We start from the raw sequence: 22,524 nt of genomic DNA, 5'->3' as shown, positions 1-22,524 counted from the left end.
TAAGTAAGAATAAGTCTCCATGTGTGATTATTTGGGAGCTGGGTGGTGGACCCCAAAAGAGTAAAAAAAAAAAAAAAAAACCAATTACACCCATGCCCAGAAGTAGATGGCCAACACAAAATAAACTCAATGGCATTTTAGAGATTCCTTGTATCATAATGCTTTGTCTACTCATCATTTTTTTTTCCTTACAGGTTTTTTGTAAGTATATTATAGTTTCTTGGGTTGGTTTTTAATGGGATTTCTGTGTGTATGAATGTGCCTCTGCATCAGTATGTGTTTCTTGTGCTTTTCCTTTGGTTTTTTTGTCTGTTAGTTCGTTTGCTTCATTTAGGTTTGTTTACTTTTATTTCATCTTTTTTCAATTTTATCTTATTTTATCATTATTTTTAGATGCCTGTTTGTATTCTAATGAGAAAGGAAAAAAGGGTGTGGATTTGGGTACGTAGGGAGTTGGGGATGAGTTGGGGGAGGGGAAGCAGCTGTAATCAGAATATATTATATGAAAAGAATCTATTTCCAATTTAAAAAAAAATACAAGGGGCTGGAGAGGTGGCTCATCAGACAAAGAGCACTTACTGTTCTGACAGACATTCTGAGTTCTCAGTACCCATGTCAGCAGATCAAAACCACCTGAAACTCCAGCTCCAAGGCATCCGAAGTCTTTTTCTGGCCTCCGTGGGCACCTGTACTCATGTGTACATGTACACACACACACAAACATATTTATTTTAAAAAAAGGCTAGAGAACTAGTTCACTTCTGTACAGAAGAGGCTATGGAGGGGAGGCAAGATTTTAGAGCGTCCTGGCCAGCCAGCCCAAAATACTCAGCAAGCTCCCAAGAAAACACTGTCTCAAGAACAAGGGAAAGTAATAGAGAAATGATTCAGCTGTTAAGAACACTGACCTCTCTTCCAGAAGACCTGAGTTCAATTTCTAGCACCTGCAGGGTAGCTCACAACCATCTGTAACTCCAGTTCCAAGGGATCTGATGCCTCTTTTTATGGCCCCTGGGGGCCATGCATGTGGGACAAAGACATGCATGTAGAAAAAAAACACTCAAACATGTATAATAAAAATAAATAAATAAACCCGGTGGTGGCACACGCCTTTAATCCCAGCACTTGGGAGGCAGAGCAGGCGGATCTTGGTGAGTTTGAGGCCAGCCTGGTCTACAGTGTGAGTTCCTGGAAAGGAGCAAAGCTACACAGAGAAACCCTGTCTTGAAAATAAATAAATAAGCCGGGCGGTGGTGGCGCACGCCTTTAATCCCAGCACTCGGGAGGCAGAGCCAGGCGGATCTCTGTGAGTTCGAGGCCAGCCTGGGCTACCAAGTGAGTCCCAGGAAAGGCGCAAAGCTACACAGAGAAACCCTGTCTCAAAAAACCAAAAAAAAAAAAAAGAAAAGAAAATAAATAAATAAATAAATAAATAAATAAATAAACCTTTTAAAAGAGAAAAACAAGGTGAATGCTTCCTAAGGAACAGCACCTAAAGTTAACCTCTTCCATGTGCGCACACAGATATACAAACGAGTAACAGAGGATCACTATAAAAGAGTACTTTTCTATAATGAGGGTATGCTTTCTATGCCATCCAACATTACCCACATGTGATGAACCCCTGAAATGTAGCCACTGAGAACAGAACTGTCAGTTTTGTTTAATGTATTTAATTTTAGGTGATGAGCTACCTGTGGCTAAGGACTATTTTAGACACTGTAGCATTCGAATACAAATACAGGGAGGATAAGGATTTGTGTCTGCCGAATGAAAACATGAATGAACAAATGTGTTACGGAATGAGCGCTCAAATGAATATTATAAAGGGTGTACTTAGGCCAATATAAGACACAATTTGCTGACTAGAAAGATGGCTCAGCAGTTATTCCAGGGGACCCAGGTTCGATTCCTAGAATCTACATGGTGGCTCACAACTGTCCAGTTCCAGGGGATCTGACTCCCTCCTCAGGTACCAGGTACGCTCATGGTGCACAGATATACATACATGCAGACAAAATACTCATGTACATAATAAAAATTAATGAAATAGTTTAAAAAAAATTGGAGAAAGTATGTTAGGATCACATTACAGAAGGCCTTAAAAGCAACTTAAAAGTTGGACCTTTTTTATCTGATAAACACTAAAAATTGTCTTCATCCACCAAGACTGCTTTATACTTGTAAAAATTACTAAGGTTCCCAAAGAACTTTCAGACATCTAGGCTACACATTGATATTTACCATATTTGAAATAAAGCAAATTCCAATTAAGTGCCTATGTACTTTTTTAAAGACAGAGAGCCCTATATATTCCAGCCTGGTCTCAGACTTCCTGTACAGCTTCAAATGTCCTTGACTTTCAGATCTTCTTATCTCCACCTCCCAAGTGCTAGAATCATAAGCGTGTGAACTATGCCCACCTGAAATCTTTATTATTTATATGACAATTCATTGTTTAATTATTCTAATTAAAGCCTCACTGCACGTTAATTTAATTAATACATCTAATACAATTTTTTTACCTTTATTAATATGTATGTTTATCTGTGTCTGTGTATGAACATGTGGATGCAGGTGCCTTGGAGACCAGAAAGTATCAGATCCCTGGAACTGGCATTATAACCTATGATGTAGGTTGGGAACTTCCTCTGGAAGAACAGTCAACACTCTTCACCACTGAGCCATTTCTTCAGGCCCTAAAATACATTTTTAAAAGAAATGTCTGCAAATCACAATAGAAAACAACTATGCTCTCATGTTTACATCTGCAATCTGTTGCACTACCTTGCTTTGGCTGTTGTCTTGGAAGATAATCTGGCTTTACCTACATAGTTGGAAAAATGAAGTGTTTTAATGGCTTTTTCATATGACTACAGAAATGTTTACTTGAAAACATAGCAACCCTCAACAAGTGCCAATTTTTAAAAAGTAGTTGCCCTACCAACTCTGCAGAGAAATGAACTTATTTTAAAATCTATTGTTCTACACCTTGTACTCCAAAGAGATCTTTAACCAATGTTTTATAATCCACACACCAATCATGTGAAAGATGTTATGAAGATCTTCCTAATGTTCACATGTGTCAACCATTATCAGTCTCATCAGAAATGTTTTTCAGTGTGAGTTTTACAAATTATCACTTTTGTTTCAAAATTTAAATTTTATTATTAGCAATGAAAACTTCATTTAGGTTCTTTTTTTTTAATATCTCCAGACATCAAAATCTAAATAATCAACCAGATTGGTTTTTTTTCCAAATAAAAGCAGTATTTCAAGAAAATAAGCATTAATACACAACCCAGACAGCAGCAAAGGCGTTCCTGACGATAATCAGACTTCAGAAGGCCACCTGCCCTGCAGCCCTGAGGAGCCAATGAGCTGGGGAGTGTAGTTCTAGGTTCCTGACAGGCTCTTCTGAGCTACTTCACCTCCCAGGCCTCCATTTGATCACATCTAAGATGGATGTAGAGCTTCATTTCCACAACCTCTGCCTGTGTAAAGCCCAACACACAGGAAAACTAGCACATTACAAGAATAACAATCAATCACCATAGTCATACATTCTTTAAAAGTATTGCCTTCAGAGAAGCCTCAGTGAATTCTCACTGCAAACCATAACACAGACGGTTTGCCATCTATTAATTACAGAATAATAGTCTAATCTCTGAAGAATTCCACGTATCCTACCTAATACTCTCAAGATCTCCAGACAGATATACAAGAAAGAAAAGCTGTAAAGACGTTTTGCTTTTTTGAAATATGGCATCTATGTAAAGAACAAAAGAAAAACTAAATACAATTTCTAGATTGCAGGTAGATTTCATTCCTCCCTGCTGTTGGTCTTAACGGACACAGTCACAGCAGGAATGAACCTCTGCAGCTGAAATGCACACGTCAGCAGTTTCCATGAGTTGGTCCCTGGAGATGTATGATTCTAGAATAGAAATGCAGTTCAGAACCCTGTCTAGCTGAAATAGGAACAGAGCTGGGAGACTGTGGAAAGGAGGAATCCTTAGGGAGGTAAAATGTGATTCTCCAAGCTGACTTGCAGCCAGCAAAGCTAAGCTCATAGCCCCTAACTTGCCAAAAACAACATTAAAGTCCTTTTGACCACAGTTGTAAGGACTACAGTTTTATATTTCAACCAAAAATAACTATTAAAAAGTTTTAAAGCTATATGTCATTCAAAGTAAGATGAAAGTATGTTTATACAATGATCCAATAATTGATGTTTCTATTACAGTAGGAAATAGTGCCCTACCCTGCTTCTATGTGGTATGATGGGAAAGATGGAGCCTCCTCAGAGGAAGAGAGTCTAGAATATTATAAGAGGATGTGTGATAGCTAGGGTTTTTTCTTTTCTTTTTTGAGGTAGAGTCTCTCTGTGTAGCCTTGGCTGTCCTGGAACTTGCTATGTAGAGCAGGCAAGCCTTGAACTCACAAATGCCTGACTCCAAATGCTAGAATTAAAGGCTAGTGCCACTGGGCCCAGCTAGTTTTTAACCGTCGACTTTCCACAACCTAAAATCATCTGAGAGCCTCACCTGGAGAATATTCGAAGTTGAGTTGGCCCGTGGCATGTCTATGTTGAATTGTCTCGATTGTTGATTGATGTAAGAGGACCCAGCCTGAATGTTGAACTGCAGAAGAGTGAAGAGAGCTAGCTGAGCATAGGCAAGCCAGCAGGCAGCAAGGATAGGTTTGTTCTCTTTGTTCTTGACTGTGGATGTGATGTGACTAGCTGCTTGAGTTCCTTGCCTTGGTTTCCCTCCAATGATGGATTATAACCTAGACTATAAGCCAAGTAAGCCCTCTACTCCCTTGTGTTGCTTTTGGTCAGAGTATTTTATCACAGCAACAGAAATGAAAATAGAACAGGATGTTTCCAAGCTGCCAGTAAATAAAAGCCCAAGCTGAGGGGGCTTAAACAACGCCTCTGATGCTTTTATGCACAGAGAATCAGCCAGAGACTCTGATTTAGTAGGACGAAGGGAGGGACTGAAATTCTACCAAGCCCTCAGAGGATGCTGCTGATAGTCTATGGACAGTAATTTTAATCCCAAGAACTTAGACCACAAGAAAATACACAGGTTAACAAACATACAGGGCTGGAGAGATGGCTCAGTGGTGAAGAGCACTGACCTCTATCAGAGGGCCAGAGTTCAGATCCCAGCACCTACAACAGGCAGCTCCAAATGCCTGTAATTCCATCTCTAAAGGATCCAATGTCCCCTTCAGGCCCCTGTGGGCACCTGCATACACACGTGTGCACACACACATACATACACTATAAATTAAAATTTTTAAATTTTCCTTTAAAAAACATAAATGCTAACCAAAAATAAGACTTTCACTAATGTCATCATGGACTTAGTGGTCATATACCCTTGGACATATCCTGAGAAAGAGAGTAGTATCCAACAGATCTCACTCAACAACAAGAATATTCCCAGAAGCTTAAAAGATTTTCTAATGGAGCTGGAGACATGGCTCAGAGGTTAAGAGCACTGGCTGCTCTCTCAGAGGTCCTGAGTTCAATTCTCAGCATTCACAGGGTGGCTCATAACCATCAATAATGAGATCTGGTGCCCTCTTCTGGTGTACAGGCATACATGCAGGCAGAACACTGTCCACATAATTAATTAATAAATAAATAAATAAATAAATAAATAAATAAATAAATAAATAAAATCTTTTTAAAAATAAGATAAATAAATATTTTTTAAAAGATTTTCTGACATCCCACTCGCCAGAATTGGATCATATGCTCATATGTGAACTGCTGGTGGGTAAGAGAGTGAAAGTGATCTTTGGACAATCAGCCCACCATGAGGATGGGATCAGCTTTCCTGACACACGTGCACAGAAGAGAAGGGACCAGGAGGAGAAAAGTCAGGAGAGCACTAAAGGAGAAAAGAACAGATGATTCACAGGCTAGAAACAATAGCCAATGAAATGGACTTTGTTTCGTCTCCCTCCCCTCATCCAGCAACGTTATCATTTAGTTCTGAACTCACTGCATCATCTTTCCCTATTCTTGAAATCCATTTCATTAGAACACCTTTAAGACGTGTACTGAACTCTCTAAGAAGGCTTTCATTCCTTCATCTATTCAAACTCATGCTACAGTATGCTGGAGCTGCATCTGAAATGACAGATGCCTGACTACCACCTAAGTGAGTCCCTGGGATTCATCCACAGCAGTGCAAATAATGCCAACATGTACAGTACAACTGATGAAGTAATTTCAAAATACTCTGTCAATACAAAATAGCAGAGAAAGCTGTACCTGTAGTCCTGTCTACTTAGGAAGCTTATTTCAAAATATTCAAAATTATAACACAATAAAGATAGCAAGAGCAACAAGATTATCGCTATCTAACAATAAATGCCTTGTTTTCAGAAGTACAAATAAATAAATAAATGATCGGTAATACATGAAGTAGTCTTAAATCTATTGATTTTTTTCCACAGAAGCAAAATGTTCCCCTAAAATTGATTTGATGGTATGGGAAATTACAGCTCAGTAAGGCTGCTTTTTGTCAGACACAATGGCACAGGCATATAATTCCAGCATTTGGGAAGCACAGAAAAGAGGAACTCAAGATCAAAGCCATAGCAAACTACACAGTGGGTACAAGGTCAACCTAAACTGCATAACATTTTTCTGTCTCAAAAGGCAAGCGGGGATGTAGCTTAGAGACAGAACACTTGTCTAGCATAAACAAGGCCATGAGTTCAATTCCCACAAAATAAACAAAGATAGCTTTTAAAATTATTGTCCTCCAATAATAGTATGGAGAACATCTTATAAAGAAAAAAGATACTTTAGACACATATGTCATCAATGCCAAATATCATCTGTTTCTTGAAACAGTTTCGGATAAACTACATCAGAGACCCCTTTGAAAGAAATACCAAATACATGACTGTGGGACTGGGTTTGCAACTCCGGTGGCGGGGGAATGTTTGCCTAGTTTACACAAAGTCCAGGATTCGGTCTCCAGAATCACATAAACCCCATGATGGAGCACCCCTGCAATCCCAAAACTCAAGAAATGGAGGCAAGGCAGAGAGATGAAAAGAGGAAAAATGAATGAGACATGCTCAAGAACGCTGCTCCACAGCACAGAGGCTCGGAATGGAGCGTCTCAGTAAAAAGCTCTCTGTTCACTCACACAACATAAAGGCAAACATCCCAGGCATGATTAGCCCGCTGACCAGACACACTTCAAGAACTAGTAATTATAATGTAAAGGAGTGCAAGCAGATTGGGCTCACCATTCCCCGAGGATTCAGCACTAACACGGGAAAGGGAGAATTCTTATTTCAAAGAATGATACACAGTATACATTACCGTACAAGACTTTCTTCAGATGTGGGTCTATGCTTTTCGACCTGAGTTTAACTAGTCCAGATCACTGCACAAACATGGTACATAATCTAATGAGATGAAAATTTACAGATTATCAACCTTGGCCATAAATGTTGAAAAGCAAGCAATGACAGAGAGTCAAGCAGGACGTTAGCTTTCTCATTCTTTTTAACATACGATACACATCACCTTCCTGCAACATGACGCTTCTTTAAACATCTATAAGTAAAGCAGACCCTGAAACTTTAGTCAAACATGCAGCAACAATCGTTTCTGAAAGGGTTGTCACACAGTGCCTTTTAATGTTATATTCATATTCATAAAAGCACAATGTCTACTGTGAATAACTTGGCCTACAATTTAAAAATGGGCCAAAGGCTGGAATGGTCGAGGGAAAAATAATTTTCTAAACATCATACTTATTGGTTGACCTGAGGTTTTACAAAAGAGGTACTTCTAAGCATAAACCTTAAACCAATGTATCCCAAACTGGTAATAGAGAAACCATATTATGCAAATGACCTCTTAAATGCAATGTGTGCATGGTTAACTCTCCATCAGCCCCATTTTTACTGCATGCACAACATTCCAAGGAATGAATGCAACGCATTTAGTCAGGCTCTGCTGACAGACACTTCCATTCAAGTTTGTATCCATAAAACTGCCAAAGCATCCTCACTTGTTACAACAAAGAATACGTTACAGACAGGTCCATTTTCACAGCCTAAAGTAAACTGTGCCACGCTGCCCTCCAGAAGGACCGGTGAGAGGTTACATACTCTCTAGCAGTCTCCACCTCTCACACCATAACCGACACTGGATATTATCACCTTCTCCTGTCTTCAACATCTACAGACTCTGCCTCTCGTGCCCCTGTCGCTTGTCACTCTAGTTGGAGTCCTTGCCCCTCACATCTGGGTTATTGTAGCAAACTGCTGGTTCTCCGGTGCTGGACCCTCCCTCCTATCCTCTGGAGCAGCAGCACTCGACTGCTTTAGCTCCGCCTTCTACATCCTTCAAAACTCACTGCGGAGTCTGCGGAGCTGTCGGTGTCTGTATCTACCAATATTTACTGTGTTAAAGCGAAAATACATCAAGATACAGGCAATGTGTTTTGAACAGGACTCCAAGAGTTCTGGAAATCATAGCAGGAACTCACAATCAGGACTGCATCGAATCAAAAGGCTCCTGCACAGGAAAAGGAACAACAGAATGGAGAAACAGCCTATGCAAAGTAAGAAAATCTTGGCCAGCTATTTGTCTAACAAGAGATTAAGACCCACAAAATATTAATTTAAAAAAAAACTCAGAAATTAGAGGTTAGACATCGGGGAAATGCAAATCAAAACTATAGTGAAATTCCATCTCGCCCCATTCAGAATGGGTGGGTGTAGCAGGCTTTCTTTTAGACCACCGGCCGGCTCCCAAATCATGACATAGAGACTTAATATTAGTTTTGAATGCTCAGCTTAGCTTAGGCTCTTTTCTGGCTAGCTCTTTTAATTCAAATTAACCTGTTTCTCTTTGGCTACATTTTCCTTGGGGCTTTTACCTTTCTTTGTGTCTGTCTTACTTTCACTGCTTGTGTCTGGCTGGCATGCCCCCCCCACTCGTTCTCTCCTCCCTCTCCCCTCTCCCCTCTCCCCTCTCCCCTCTCCCTTTTCCCTCTCTCCCCTAGTTTTCTCCTCCTATTTATTCTCTCTGCCCACCAGCCCCACCTATCCCTCTCCTGCCCAGCTACTGGCCATTCAGCTTTTTATTAGACCAATCAGGTACCTTAGGCAGGCAAGGTGAAAGAGCAACACATCTTTTCATAATTAAACAAATACAGCATAAACATATGCAACACATCGTCACATTATTAACAAAGGCAGCAGGAAAAAACATCACACACCTTTACACAGTTAAAATAATATTCTGCAGTATAAACAAATTTAACACATCTTTGCCTAGTTAAAATAATATTCCACAATAGGTATATCATTGAGAAAACAAAGAACAGCCAGGCGGTGGTGGCGCACACCTTTAGTCACAGCTCTTGGGAGGCAGAGGTAGGCAGATCTCCAGGTTCCAGGCCAGCTTGTTCTACAGAGTGAGTTCTAGGAAAGTCAGGGCTACACAGAGAAACCCTGTCTCAAAAAACTAAATATTTAAAAAAAAAAGAAAAGAAAAGAAAGGAAGGAAGGAAAAAAAGAACAACAAAGATTGTACTAGATGAATGTTAGTGTTTGGCTCACTTTATCCTTTTTATTCAGTCTGGGACCTCAGCCCATGGAAAGGTGTCATCTATATTTACTCAATCTAGAAACTTCCACAGACATGCCCAGTCATCTGTCTCCTACGTGATTCTATACCCTGCCAACAGCCATTATTAACCATCAAGCAGGTTATTTCAATACAAAATGTCTTCAGTAGTGTATGTTCTTAAAAAATGCCAAGTTATAAAGGGAAATATTTGGACTACACTTAACTTTTAGGTCCTGGAAGGTGTGAGTTTCTGGATCCAGCACATTGTGGTGGATCAAGAAGGCCCTCAGCAGTTGCTAGAGACATGCTTTTGGAATTCCCAACCTCCTGAACCACAAGCTGAAAGAAAATCTTTATTCATTATGAACTACTTAGTCTGTGGCATTTAGTTATTGCAACAGAAAGTACATTGAAACAAAAGATTTTATCATCTGGAATGGCAATATTTCAAAATTTCTCTAAAACAATGTTGGGATAGTTAAAAAATCAAATATACTTTGAAGATTCCATAGTATACAGACAAATATCAGCTAACTTCAGAGTTAAAAGTTCTCCAAACGCTGACTGGAAATCCTGCCCAAAGCTGACTTACACAAGCACTTGCCAGACATTTACAGAGATAAACACTGTTTCAGGCTAATTAACAACTGCAGAGTACTCTATAAACACAAATGCTAAATATTTATTTTTAAATAACCACACTGAGTTATTACTAGATGGCAATCTTATTCTTAGTAAAAAGAGAATTTCGGTATAGCCCTCAAAAATGACACTAGGAACTACTACTTTTGATCATTCATAACCATTAGAAGTTGTTTTTAAAGAAATATTAATACTAGTCATATAATATTTCAAAGCTCTGAATAAAATGCATTAAATACATTCTCTAAGTTTAGGAAACTATAATCCATCAATCAAATAACTAAAGCTGAAAATACTCCATACTAGTCTATTACTATAAAAAAAATTAATAACCAAGGCAGAGTATCGTTTTAAAGAAAAAAAGTTGCTCCAAGTGGTTGTAACCACAGTGGTTCCTGACTCTAATCCTAGACCTGAGGAGGCAGGGGCAGGAAGACTGCCAGAAATCTGAAGACAGTTTGATGTACATGGTGAGTTCTAGGCCAGCCAGGGCTCAATAACAGACAGACAGACAGACAGAAAGAGTTGGAGAGATGGCACAGCAGTTAAAGCACTCATTGCTCTTACAAAGGACCTGAGTTTGGTTCCTAGAACCACATGGGGCAGCTCACAATCCCTGTGACCCCAGCTCCGAGGACCTAACACCCTCTTCTGGCCTACACAGGTACCTGTACACACCTGATGTGCATAAATCAATGAAAGAACACTCATATACACATAATATTCTTATTCTTTTAAAATAACTATATATAAACATGCCTTCTTGCAAAATTATATATGAAGTAATTTATAAACTGTAAAAAAATAAATTTAGTAATCCAGCAACATATTAAGTTCTTATTCATTTATTAATATTATTACTAATAATATTAGGCATTGCAATAGAGGAATTTAATCCCTTCCTACATAACGGGGCACCAAGTATCAGAAAAGAGAACTGATCATACATAGAGCAGGGTCATACAGCCAGTTGTAACACATTTGTTACTGAAACGCTTATCTTTTAACCGAAAATTCTGGGTCTCTTCTACTGCATCATGCTGTTGCTATGAAATCCTTAACCATCAAAATGTGGTTCCCAAAGACTGGAAGAGGAACTTGGAAAGAAATTTGTTCTGTTGGACAAAGATCTGTTACTTCCAAAACCACCAAGCAGTCCATCCCATGTTACCAGACATTCCAGTAGACTAAAGTAAAGATCATACAGAGTAACAAAGGCAAATAATTATAATATGGTCTAAGAAATGAACTAACTTTCATGGCTTTAACTAGAAGAATAAAAAAAAAACTTCATACTATAATAATTTCTTTAAAACAATATGCTTTTGGCTGGAGAGATAACTCAGTCCATATTTAGCCCAGCCTAATCAACAAGCTGCAGGCCAGTGAAAGAGCCTGCCTCAGAAAACAAGGTGGGTAATTCCTGAGGAACAACACTGAAGGATGAACTAACTCTCCCTCCTCTCTCTCTCTCTCTCTCTCTCTCTCTCTCTCTCTCTCTCTCTCTCTCTCTCACACACACACACACACACACACACACACACACCTCACACTCATGCACAAACACACACACATGCACATGCATACTCACATTGGTGCACCAACTCTCTGTCTCTCTGTCTCTCTCTGTGTCTCTCTGTCTCTGTATCTCACACACATACACACACAAACACACACACACACACTACCATATTTTTATCCCTATACTATGGATATCACTTATGCAGCTCAAGTCATAACTACTCCTTCCTCACATATACAGCATATATGTACAGGAAAAAGTCTTTGAGTCATGATGAGTATAAAAATTACCTTATGTTTTAAGTCCCTAGGAGCTTTAAGTTAAATTCCTAAGTAGGCCATTTTATTGGCTACAAACCATAAAAGTGAAACATCTTCTGCATACTAACAGCATATACTGGGTTTTCATGAAACCTCAAAACAGGATGTTAAGAGGCCATCTAGATCTCAGGTGTTCTCTAAGAGAGGCGTAAAGTCAAAGAATTTAGAAGTTATTTTAAGGTAACACATTTATCACAAGATTTAAGTTAGTACAAACATTTGCCATTTCTGTTTTAAGAATACCAAAACCCAATATAACATTTCCCAATAGACAGTGAAGCAACATTAAGAGAATCAAAATGAAAATAAGGAAATGTGAAATTGATAAGATTATCTCTATCACTATCAAAGAAAAGCAGAGAGCAGGAGACAGGAATATAGCTTGGTAGTGAGATATTAATTTAGCACATACAATATCCTGGGCTCAACTCCCAGCACCAGAAGTAAATAAATAAGTAAGTTAAGGATGGGGAGATGGCTTGGCAGGTAAAAGCTGTTGTTGTGCAACATGATGCCCTGAGTTCAAATCCCTAGAACCCACATAAAAGCAGGGTGTGGTCATACACTTGCCAGTAACCCCACTACATAGTAAGAGAGGGAATAAGAGAATAGCTGGGGCTTCCTGGCCAGCCAACCTAGCTACAGGGTTAGTTAGCGACTGTCTCAAGGGAGTAAGGTAGAGAATGATAAAACAAGACAGCTCACATCCTCCTCTGACCTCTGTGCACACATACAGCTGTGTGAACCACTATACACACGAATGCATACACTGTACACTCACACATACACAACAAAAATTTTAATAACAGAAGGCACAGGGGGAGTAAATAAATTGTTCAAATGGGAACTATGTAACTTTTCATATGCTCTATTTTAAAGTGTCTAAGTAGTACTAGAAGAAAAACTTTTTTATTTTTATTTTCTGTACATTGGTGTTTTGCCTGCATGTATGTCTGTGTGAAGGTGCCAGATCTCCTGGAACTGGAGCTACAGACAGTTGTGAGCTGCCATGTGGGTGCTGGGAACTGAATCCGGGTCCTCTGGAAGAGCAGCCAGTGCTCTTAACCACTGAGCTATTTCTCCAGCCCCAGTAAGAAAGGTTTTCAATCACAGCTGTTATGTATTTTCATTAAACTGTTTCCATAATTATTACACTCAATACATTTGTTAGTTCCAAAATTTCCCCCCACTATTTGCTGTGTATGTGATAAAAACAAAAGATTAACCAATTTTCAAGAATACAAGACAATGTTGTTAACTCAAACAATATGTTATGTACACACATCCAAGACTGACTCATCCTAATATCTGGAAGTTTTCACCTTTGACCAATACTTCCCTGCCGTCCAGTCCCCCCAGCCCTGACAATCACCTTTCTGTTTCTAGGAGTTGAACTACTTTAGATTTCACATGTAAATGGGATCACGTAGTATGTATTCTACACTAGGCCTACTTAATTTAGCATAGTATCCTCCACATTCACCCATGTTATCACTAACTGTAGAATTTTTTTTAAGGTTGAGTAATATTCCATCATGTGTATATACCAAATTTTCTTATCTGTTCACGTATGAATGAACATTTAGACTGCTTCCATGGCTTGGCTTTGGGGAAATGATGTCACAATGAACATTTAGACTTCTTCCATGACTTGGCTTTGGGGAAATGATGTCACAATGAATGTGGGAGCGCAGATATCGCTTTGAGATCCTGATATTGCTGAGATGGCCTTAAACTCACAATCTTCCCGCTTTTAGCCGCCCAAGTGCTGGGACTACAGGCATGAGCCACCACACTGGGCTGTGTCCATCCTCTGAGGAAGATCTCCTCAGTCCTAAAGCCAGTTTGTAATCAGTTTGTTTTTGCTGTTGCCCAGGCTTTGCTATTGAGTTGGAGGATTTCTTTATACATGGTGGATATTAGCTCTTTGTCAGATGCATGATTTCTAAATACTTCCCCATTCCATAGTCTGTTTCTCAGGTCATTGATGGCTATTTCATTTGCTGGGCAGAAGCTTTGAAGTCTGATACAGTCCCATTTTACTGTGTTTTGTTGCCCATGGTTTAGGAGTGAGGCATTATGGTAGCACTCTGTACAGAACACTGATGCTGAATTCTTACATTACAGTTTTTGATATAAAATTGTAGCTAACGACATCTCACAGGACTTTGAGCAGTTCAGGGCATTAGAGGAACAGAGTTTTCCAATCATCGGCTAACCTCTATGTTCAGTTGTAAAAAAGAAGTATGAAGACACCAAGCCCTAGTTTCCAGGTGATTTTGCACACTTTAGAAGCATTACTAGAGTGCTGTCCTTTCAAACAGCACAGGAATTAAATAAGCATTTAATTAAATATGCACTTCAGAAATTGTATAATTAAAAGTATAAACTATCCTACAAATATGTATCGGATACCTACTTAATATGAGACACTTTTCAAGAGAGGTAGCTATGGTGAGTGTATAGTTCTGTTTTCAGGGGCTCAGACACAAACACACAAAAAGCTAAATGACACTGTAAGACATATACATCCTTTAAGTTTCAAACAGAAGTTCACAATGTTTGTACCGCGATGGAAAGTGGAACTAGTTAGAAAGCAGAGGAAGACCAGCAGTCTACATGCATAGAAAAAGGCAAGACAGGAAGAATGTGCTGGATCCAGAAGGAAGGGTCCTCCTGAGTGCCTTATCAGGAATGCAATCCATCAACAAATGTTCTGACCCAGTTATGAAGGATATACCTGACCAAAGATGTGAAAGTTCTTGGTTCTTATGGTGCTTATAGTCTGGTACTTGAATTATACATGATACCACACAATGCTTCTGAGCAGAGGATGTGGTCAGAGATAGACTTGGAGAAAGTTCCATTGCACTGATGTGTATCACACCATTATCTAAGCAGGAAACTCAGAAGCGAACCAAGTAGACACTGAATAAAAACCTATGCTACAAGTGGCAAATGACACTACTTAATTATATAATGCGTCTAGAGTAAGTCGCCTCATTTCACTGTATCCCTGCTCTCACTGGAAAACTAACGGTCGCCACTCAGCCACAGCTTAAGATCTTCCACCGGAAAACACACAGCACGTGGGGGTCTGGGTGGTACAGCAGGGCAACCTTAGGGCTGCAACTTACGTTCATTGCTACCCTCTTCCTCGGTGGTTTACCAAGTGCCGACCTCCAAAAGAGCACGCCTTTTCTGAATAAGGGAGAGACAGTATGGGTCAGGGTTAGTCACGAGGAAGGCTTTAACAGGAAACAGAAGGTCTCCGCTCTCCCATTATTTTCTCTGTGTAATCTGTAGCCCCAATGACAGAATGGAGGTACCACGCTTCTTACACATCAGTTAGAAACAGAAAAAGAGCAGTAGACAAGATCCTCATTCTATTCTCCGTTGTACCACAGAGAGCTATTTGTCTCTGCAGGTGACTTGTTTACAGAAGCCTTAAGGCAAAGACTATGTTTTCTTTGTCTTCGTGACCTCACTGTGCCTCACATAGAGCTCTGGACACAATTACTAAGGGTGAAATTAAAAAGGAAAAGAGGAAGAAAGTATGAGATATAAAGAAGTAGGAGATGTGGGGTACAAGAGGTTTCAGGCAGTATCAGTATCTATCAACAAAACAGAGGAAGGGAACAATGAAAACTACAGCACAGTTTGTCCTTATCATTTTAATACTGTACAAAGATTAGGATAGAAAGTATACAAAGCATCTGAAATGGGGTAATTGCTAAAATTAATAATTAATGGCTGCCTTTCACAGAATGACCAAGTATTGGGTGAAGAACATTACAGGCATCTCATTTAATCCCCACACCCTTACAAGTCAGATATTATGCCCATTTTTCAAACAGGAAAACTAAGTGTTAGAGCATATACACTTACTCAAGGTCTTAATATAAGCAAGAGTAGACTATCACTCAAACTAACATCTAAATCCAAAGCTGTTGTGGGATAATCTTTTTGTATGCTGTAGAGATGTGTCTCTGCCTTCTGATTGGTTTAATAAAGAGCAGAATGGCAAATAGATAGGCAGGAGAGAATATGCAGGACTTCTGGGGAGAGAGAGAACTGTGGGAAGCAGAGAGGTGGACAGACACCCGGGACACTGAAGAAGTCAAACATAACGGTACAGAAGAGAGGTAACTGAGCCACGTGTGAGAACGTAGATTAATAAAGACAGGTTAATTTAAGTTATAAGAGCTAGTTGGGGAAAAGCCTAGGGTAAAGGCCAAGCTTTCAGAATAAATAATAAGTCTCCATGTCATTATCTGTGAGCTGGCAACCCAAAGAAAAGTCAAACTACAAACAGCCGGTGCTGCACTCTACCAGAACCCAGGGAGGTAGGACTGAGGTGGGGGAAGCAGGCAGACACTGAATTTACTATGGAGATGGAGCCAGGAGGATTTGCTGAAAGATAAAAAGCGTGTTAAAAATAAGGAGGAATCAGATAATATCTATAGAAGCAGATGGCCAAAGGGAGGAGAGCCAGTACTCAAATGCACATCCCCTTCTCCAGACACGGCCAGTACAGTGTTTTTATGACTTTGCAGGCCAACTAAGGCAAAGAACACCACCCACTTTACCTCCTTTGTAAAAACTGCCTATTTTGCAATAATTTTAGATTTACCATAAAGTTGCAAAGAGAATACAGAGTTCTCTTCTCCCAGCTCCTCCTACCATCTCACTCACTTAGTACATCTCAGTACATCATCAAAGCTAGTGAATTAGGCTTGTTGGAACACTTTTAGCTAAATCCTGCCCGTCTTAAACAGTTACCATTAAACTATCATAACATCACTTGGGATCCCATCAATAGATAAAATTATAATTTTATAAAAATATCAATATACAATAATAAAAATAGTTTTAAAAACATAAGCTCAGAAAAGATGTTACAGCTAAGGCTCCTTCTCTCTCCCCATCCTTTCTTTTCCCTTCCCTTGGCTATGACTTTTGAGAGGCAGAGGGGCGGAATCAGTAAAGCAAAGCAAGACAAAGCTCAGGGAAACCAGGTAGAAACTCCCAGTGTCCCCTCCCAGTGGAGCCACAAGGATGTGCTGAACTGTCTCAACAACAATGACGCGGAGCAACACGTGTGAAGTGGTTTTAATCAGGAAAGTTGGCTCAGCCCTTAGTGTCCAGCATTTTTATTAGGGGTCAATCAGGAGGTATGCAGCACCCACTTAGATGACCTCAGCTAATTAGACTCCAGTCCCCAGAACAAAATCAATGCTTACCACAAACCACATTGCTTGCATAAACTGGTACCTGTGGCCTCAACCCTCACACACACAGAAATACTTACTAGGTAGAATATCCCCAGGGCTTGAAGCTCATCTCCCAGGACTCAGCCAAGGGCCAGGCCCCACAGGGAGACTTTTTTTTCTGGAAATGAGCTAGATTTGAGCAACCTGAGTCAGTTGAGTTACCCTTTCTTCGCTGTGAGTGTATTCCTAGGCTACCTGATTCATCCCACCACCGCATGGGGTGCACCCTTCAGACACACCAATGCTACCTCGCCAATCACCTACTCATTAACCTGTACACTGTTTCTAGCTTCTGACTTTAGCTGACAATAAAACCAAAGTTCCCCACATCAGAAAGAGCTACACAAAGTCAAGTGAGGATTTCCATGACTCCATTAGCCGATGAAACAAAGGCCAATTACTACACAGGGAGTTTAAGGCCATGGACGGCAAGTGGAAGGCTGAAAGAACATGGTCTCCAGTGTGAGCAAACAGAAGGCCCCAAGGAGCCCTCCTCATCTCCAAGTCCGAGGTGTTTGTTCTCAGTGACTCCTATGAACAGTCAGATTGAACCCCAAAGACCTGATTTCCAGAAAAGTCACACAGAAAAGATACACAGTGTGAACTCTGACTCCAGTGTTTTAATACATCAAGGAGTTATGATTTCTACCTCATAGAGCAATTTCATGAGACTCTCCTAAAAATGTAAGCTCCGAACATTCATAGAAAGACTAAACAGCAAAATTGGGCATATAAATCGATGCCACAAGTCAGAAACACAATATGAGAATTTTGTAATTAACAAAATCTTAATTATTTAATGAATTGCCCACTAACTTAATTTTTAACACTTATTAGTTGTCAATGATAAGGTATGCTCTTCAAGATTAAACCTACCTTCCACGATGAAACAGCTGAAGGTAAAAGAAAAGACCAATTCTGGCTCGTATAAAGTTGGGTCAGATGAATTTGAGGGAAAAAAATCTATGCCTTTCTCAAATAATAAAATATTTAATCTTATTGTATTTTCTTCACTTAAAACAAAAAAAGTTTCTTCTTGTTGATGATCCTAAATCTAGATGCCTTTAAATAGCAAAATGAGAAATACACATATTTTCATTCATTTTTCTAAAGTTTTAAGCATAAAAATAGATATTATTATTTCAAAAGAAGCCTTGACAAGCAATAATTTAGAGCTATGCATATTCCCAAAAGCACAGAACCAAGGGCACAGAGGGCAACCACAGAAAAAATGGCCATGGTCATATCTTAGAATAATCTGAATTTTACCAACTACAGGTGAAGAAAAAGCCTCTCCTCCTTTCAGTATCATCTGTGAAACAGAAAGGGGGGCTACTGTGAACTGTCTAACCATAACCTTTCACAAGAATGTCCTATGACCCTAACCTACAAAACTCACGATGTGGCGTTACTGCTTTGCAGACGGTGGACAGAAGTGGCAGCGGACAGGCAGTACAACCACAGTCTCCGCTGACTTTAGAAGGCAGCATCTAAATCCTTTCCTCATGGTATTTCCACAAAGCATCTATAAACACTTTCGGGATCTACTACTTCTTCCACTACCATCATGAACATGCTTGAAAGACAATGCTCCCCATAGCAGCATGCCTCTCAGCTCCCCAAAGCTTCAGAGAGAAAAATTCCACCAGACTTCTGTAACTGTGCTTCTCAAACCACAGTCTTCATGTATTCAAGTCTATAAAATTCTCTTGAGAACGTTTAATTTTATAACTCAAATCCTCCATAACATAATAATATGTGTGTTTCCAATAAAGTGGTGTCACTTAGAACCTCTTTGATGGTCGATGACTAGTGTAGACAAGAGCCATAACAGAATTAAAATATAAACACATGCATTGTCCACATGAGGTCCAAATGATGTCACCCTTGACAAACAAAAGGTTCGCTAGGAACTCAAAAAACTGAGTCATCACATTAACTCATGGATGTTAAAATCAAAAGAAGCTATAACATAGGTTAATATATGCATATTATAAACATTTAAACCTATCAAGTTATCATCTATAACATTAAATTAGTATAATTATTTGTACAGCATTTCATTGATTACAAACGCAGCACACCTGATGATTTACTTCCATAAGTATCATTTGTTATGAAGTGTTATTCATATTTCATCATATTCCTGTGGTAATAACACTAGAGTCAGCAATGGGGTTCAAGAGAATGTCTGAAAGAGTAGGGTGCATGGCTTGAGTAAGAGAAAACACCTATTCACCCAACATTTGCTGTTGCTCTCAAAGGGGTGCAGAGGCCAACATGGAAGCAGTTCAAGGTTCTTGACCTTGACCATGAACAGCAAGCAGGCTGTAGAATTCCTTCACATTTGAGCATCCAGAGTCTCTCCACTCAAAGGCTGGCAACACCATAGCCACACTACAAGCACACCAAGCAAAAGAGGCTCCCTAGAAAGCAGTGAACAGTGTGATCAGGGGACCACAAAAACAAACAAACAAACAAAAAAAACCTCATGCTTTGTAGAAGAAAAATATCTAAACATTGAAATTGTTATTATAAAAAAATTGCAAAATATAAAATAAATTTTAAAAGGAAAGGAAAGGAAACTTTGAACCTTTTGTTCTTAGCAAATGTCAGGTCTAGCAAACAATGCTAGTTCTGGATTACTTGATTAAAAAAACGGTAAAATATAAAGACAAATGAATGTTTTATAGACTGTAAAGAAGAATTTTTGGCACAGTACAAAAATGTGAAGCACCCCTTTCTTGGAGCTTGTAATTCTTTAACATGGAATAACTCGGACTGTCCATTCTGTTTTAAGTAACACAACTGATAACTGAGCACAGAAACACAATTGGAATTACAAAATTCTTGCTCTAATAAAAATTCCTTAAATGGTGAAAAAGGGGGAGTCAGTGCCTTGAAGCAATACAAGAAAATATAAGAAACCATTAGATTTCTACGTTTCCTCCCCTCCCCCTGCCCCTTTTCTTTGACAAGAGTCTCACTGTACAGCCTTGGCTGGCCTGGAATTCACTATGTAGGCAAGGCTTGCCTTGAACTCACAAGAGATCTGCCTGCCTCTGCCTTCTAGGACTACAGGCATGTGCACCTCCTAACTCCATAGGATACTGGTTGTGCTCAGAGCAGCATCAGATCTGGAGTCCTGGGCCTAGGGAGAAGGATCTAGATTAGGGACTGACAAATAATGGTCATACGTCAAATCACAACCATGTTCATGTTCTTTCAGAGTGCAGATACTGAGGAACTGCTGTTTCAGAGAGCTCTACTAAAACAAAGAGAAGTAGAGTCCTTTTTCTTACTCAGAAAGGTAAATTATCTTAGTAAATTGCAAAGCACTCAGGCTATAATTGCTATTCAAAAAAAGAAAAGCAAGTTTTAAAGAGTGAATTTTCACATTTTACACAGGCTTAGGTCAAGCAACCGTAAATTAATAAAATAAGTTTGCAACTAATCTTAAATTTCCATTCAATTAAGTATCTCTTTGAAATATTCTTTAAGTTTTTCCTAGTCTACTTGAATAGGAACAACAGAAATGCAAATATATCATTGTAAGCAGCTGCAAATTTTTAAAAGAAAACACTTCTCAAGATAAACTTTGCGGTGGCTGGTTTTAACCTAAATTATGAGTTTTAGAGCCATTAAAATATGTAGAATGTACATGTATGACATCTACTCCCTGACTTCCTGCTTGGCTTTGCAAACAAAAGGCTGCATGGTGCCTCACATAATTTGTATGTATCATTTTTTATACAAAGACCCAAAGTTTTAATTTCCCCGAAACAAATGAAAATTATAAAGTCTCAAGCAAATTTTATCTCGGGTTAAAGAGTTGCCTTGTCTGGATGGCTGAAACTGAAAAGCCTGGCAGTGTGTGGACCCCACACCTGTAACCCCAGCACTAAGGGAAGGCAGGAAGGTGTGGGGAGGATGGCCAGGGCCAGACGGCAAGACTGTCTAGAAAAAGCAAAGGAAAGCCTAACAGTACTCAGTGCTCCTGAGGCTGTGGAAGCAGTTCAGCCCTCCCACATGCAGCAGCCGAGGGGGGTGGAACTTACTATGCCCTTCTGTGCTGTCAACTGTGCACCCCAAACCCAGACAATCTCCCCCTCAGATGTCCTGATCACAATGCCCACAACAGAAAGCCATTCCAACAGCTCTTTTAAGGTTTTATTTCCAGTCATGGCTGACCTCTGCCCATCAGAAGCAAACCAAAACAGCGCTAAACACAGTAACATCTGAACAAACCCTACACGATTGAATTGACAAAATCTACAAGGTACCCTGCCACTGCAAAGAGAGTTCACAGAAACAGATCCAGGCAACTCTGTGGGCTGCACTGCTTTACAGTAACCTCAGCATGACAGATGTGATCCGAAGCATCCAGAATGAGGACACAATGAGAAGGAATAAAGAAAGTGGTGATGGGAACTGTCCGAAACACTTCAATGTGACCCAGTGTCACGTTATAAAAAGGGGAAATAATCTCAGCAGACAGAGTAACTTACGAAACCAGTTATCTGCTAGAGCAATCAAACTTGAAAAGGTCACCTGCTTACTAGTCTTCTCTAAGTTTATTACTCAATCCTGTGAGGTCACAACCTTCAGAAAAAGAAGGAAAAGGGAACACTTACTGGGAGTGAAAATTCCTCAGCCAGGTACTTCAGTAAGGATGCTTCTTTGGCCAAGTACTTGTTCCTTTCCTTGATGTTGCCCTGAAGCTGCGAATCGAACTCCTTTCTGACCACAGAAGCAATGGAGTCAACAATCACAAGCTTAACTCCTTTGGAAATAATCTCTTCCTCCAAAGATTCAAGCCTAAGAAAGTAGAATTTATAAAATAGTGAACAAATTTAAGACATGATTTATTTATTTGTCTTTGTTTTTAGAAGGAAGATGGAAGAACATTGTACTAGGGTTTAAGAGAAAAGCTAACCACAGGATGGGCAAGCTGTAAATCCTGGCAGCTTCTGGGAGGAGGGAGCTAGGGAAGAAGAGAGAACATCATGCCCTTTGAGTTAGGGTCAGCAATGGAGGTCTACAAGCATCTGTGAGGTCAAGGGAGGTCAGAGAAAACACTAACATGACTGGGATTTTTTTGGTTGGTACCCAGGAAAAAGACAGAAAGTGGGGAAAGGGCAA

At 39.6% G+C, this 22,524-nt stretch overlaps 1 protein-coding gene across 1 annotated transcript in view; it reads right to left on the bottom strand.

Moving 5' to 3' along the window:
- The window catches only part of Rad51b (RAD51 paralog B), a 539,444-nt gene that overhangs the window by 478,297 nt on the left and 38,623 nt on the right, over positions 1 to 22,524 (bottom strand). Inside the window, exon 7 of the mRNA XM_059279928.1 lies at positions 22,017 to 22,200. Coding sequence (XP_059135911.1) covers positions 22,017 to 22,200 — 184 coding nt within the window. The remainder of the gene's footprint in view (positions 1 to 22,016; positions 22,201 to 22,524) is intronic.

This window comes from Peromyscus eremicus, chromosome 14, assembly GCF_949786415.1.
Source record: "Peromyscus eremicus chromosome 14, PerEre_H2_v1, whole genome shotgun sequence".
In the NCBI taxonomy this organism is placed as follows: Eukaryota; Metazoa; Chordata; class Mammalia; order Rodentia; family Cricetidae; genus Peromyscus; species Peromyscus eremicus.
The sequence above is the reverse complement of the archived record's forward strand: the minus strand, read 5'-3'. Positions and strand labels throughout refer to the sequence as shown.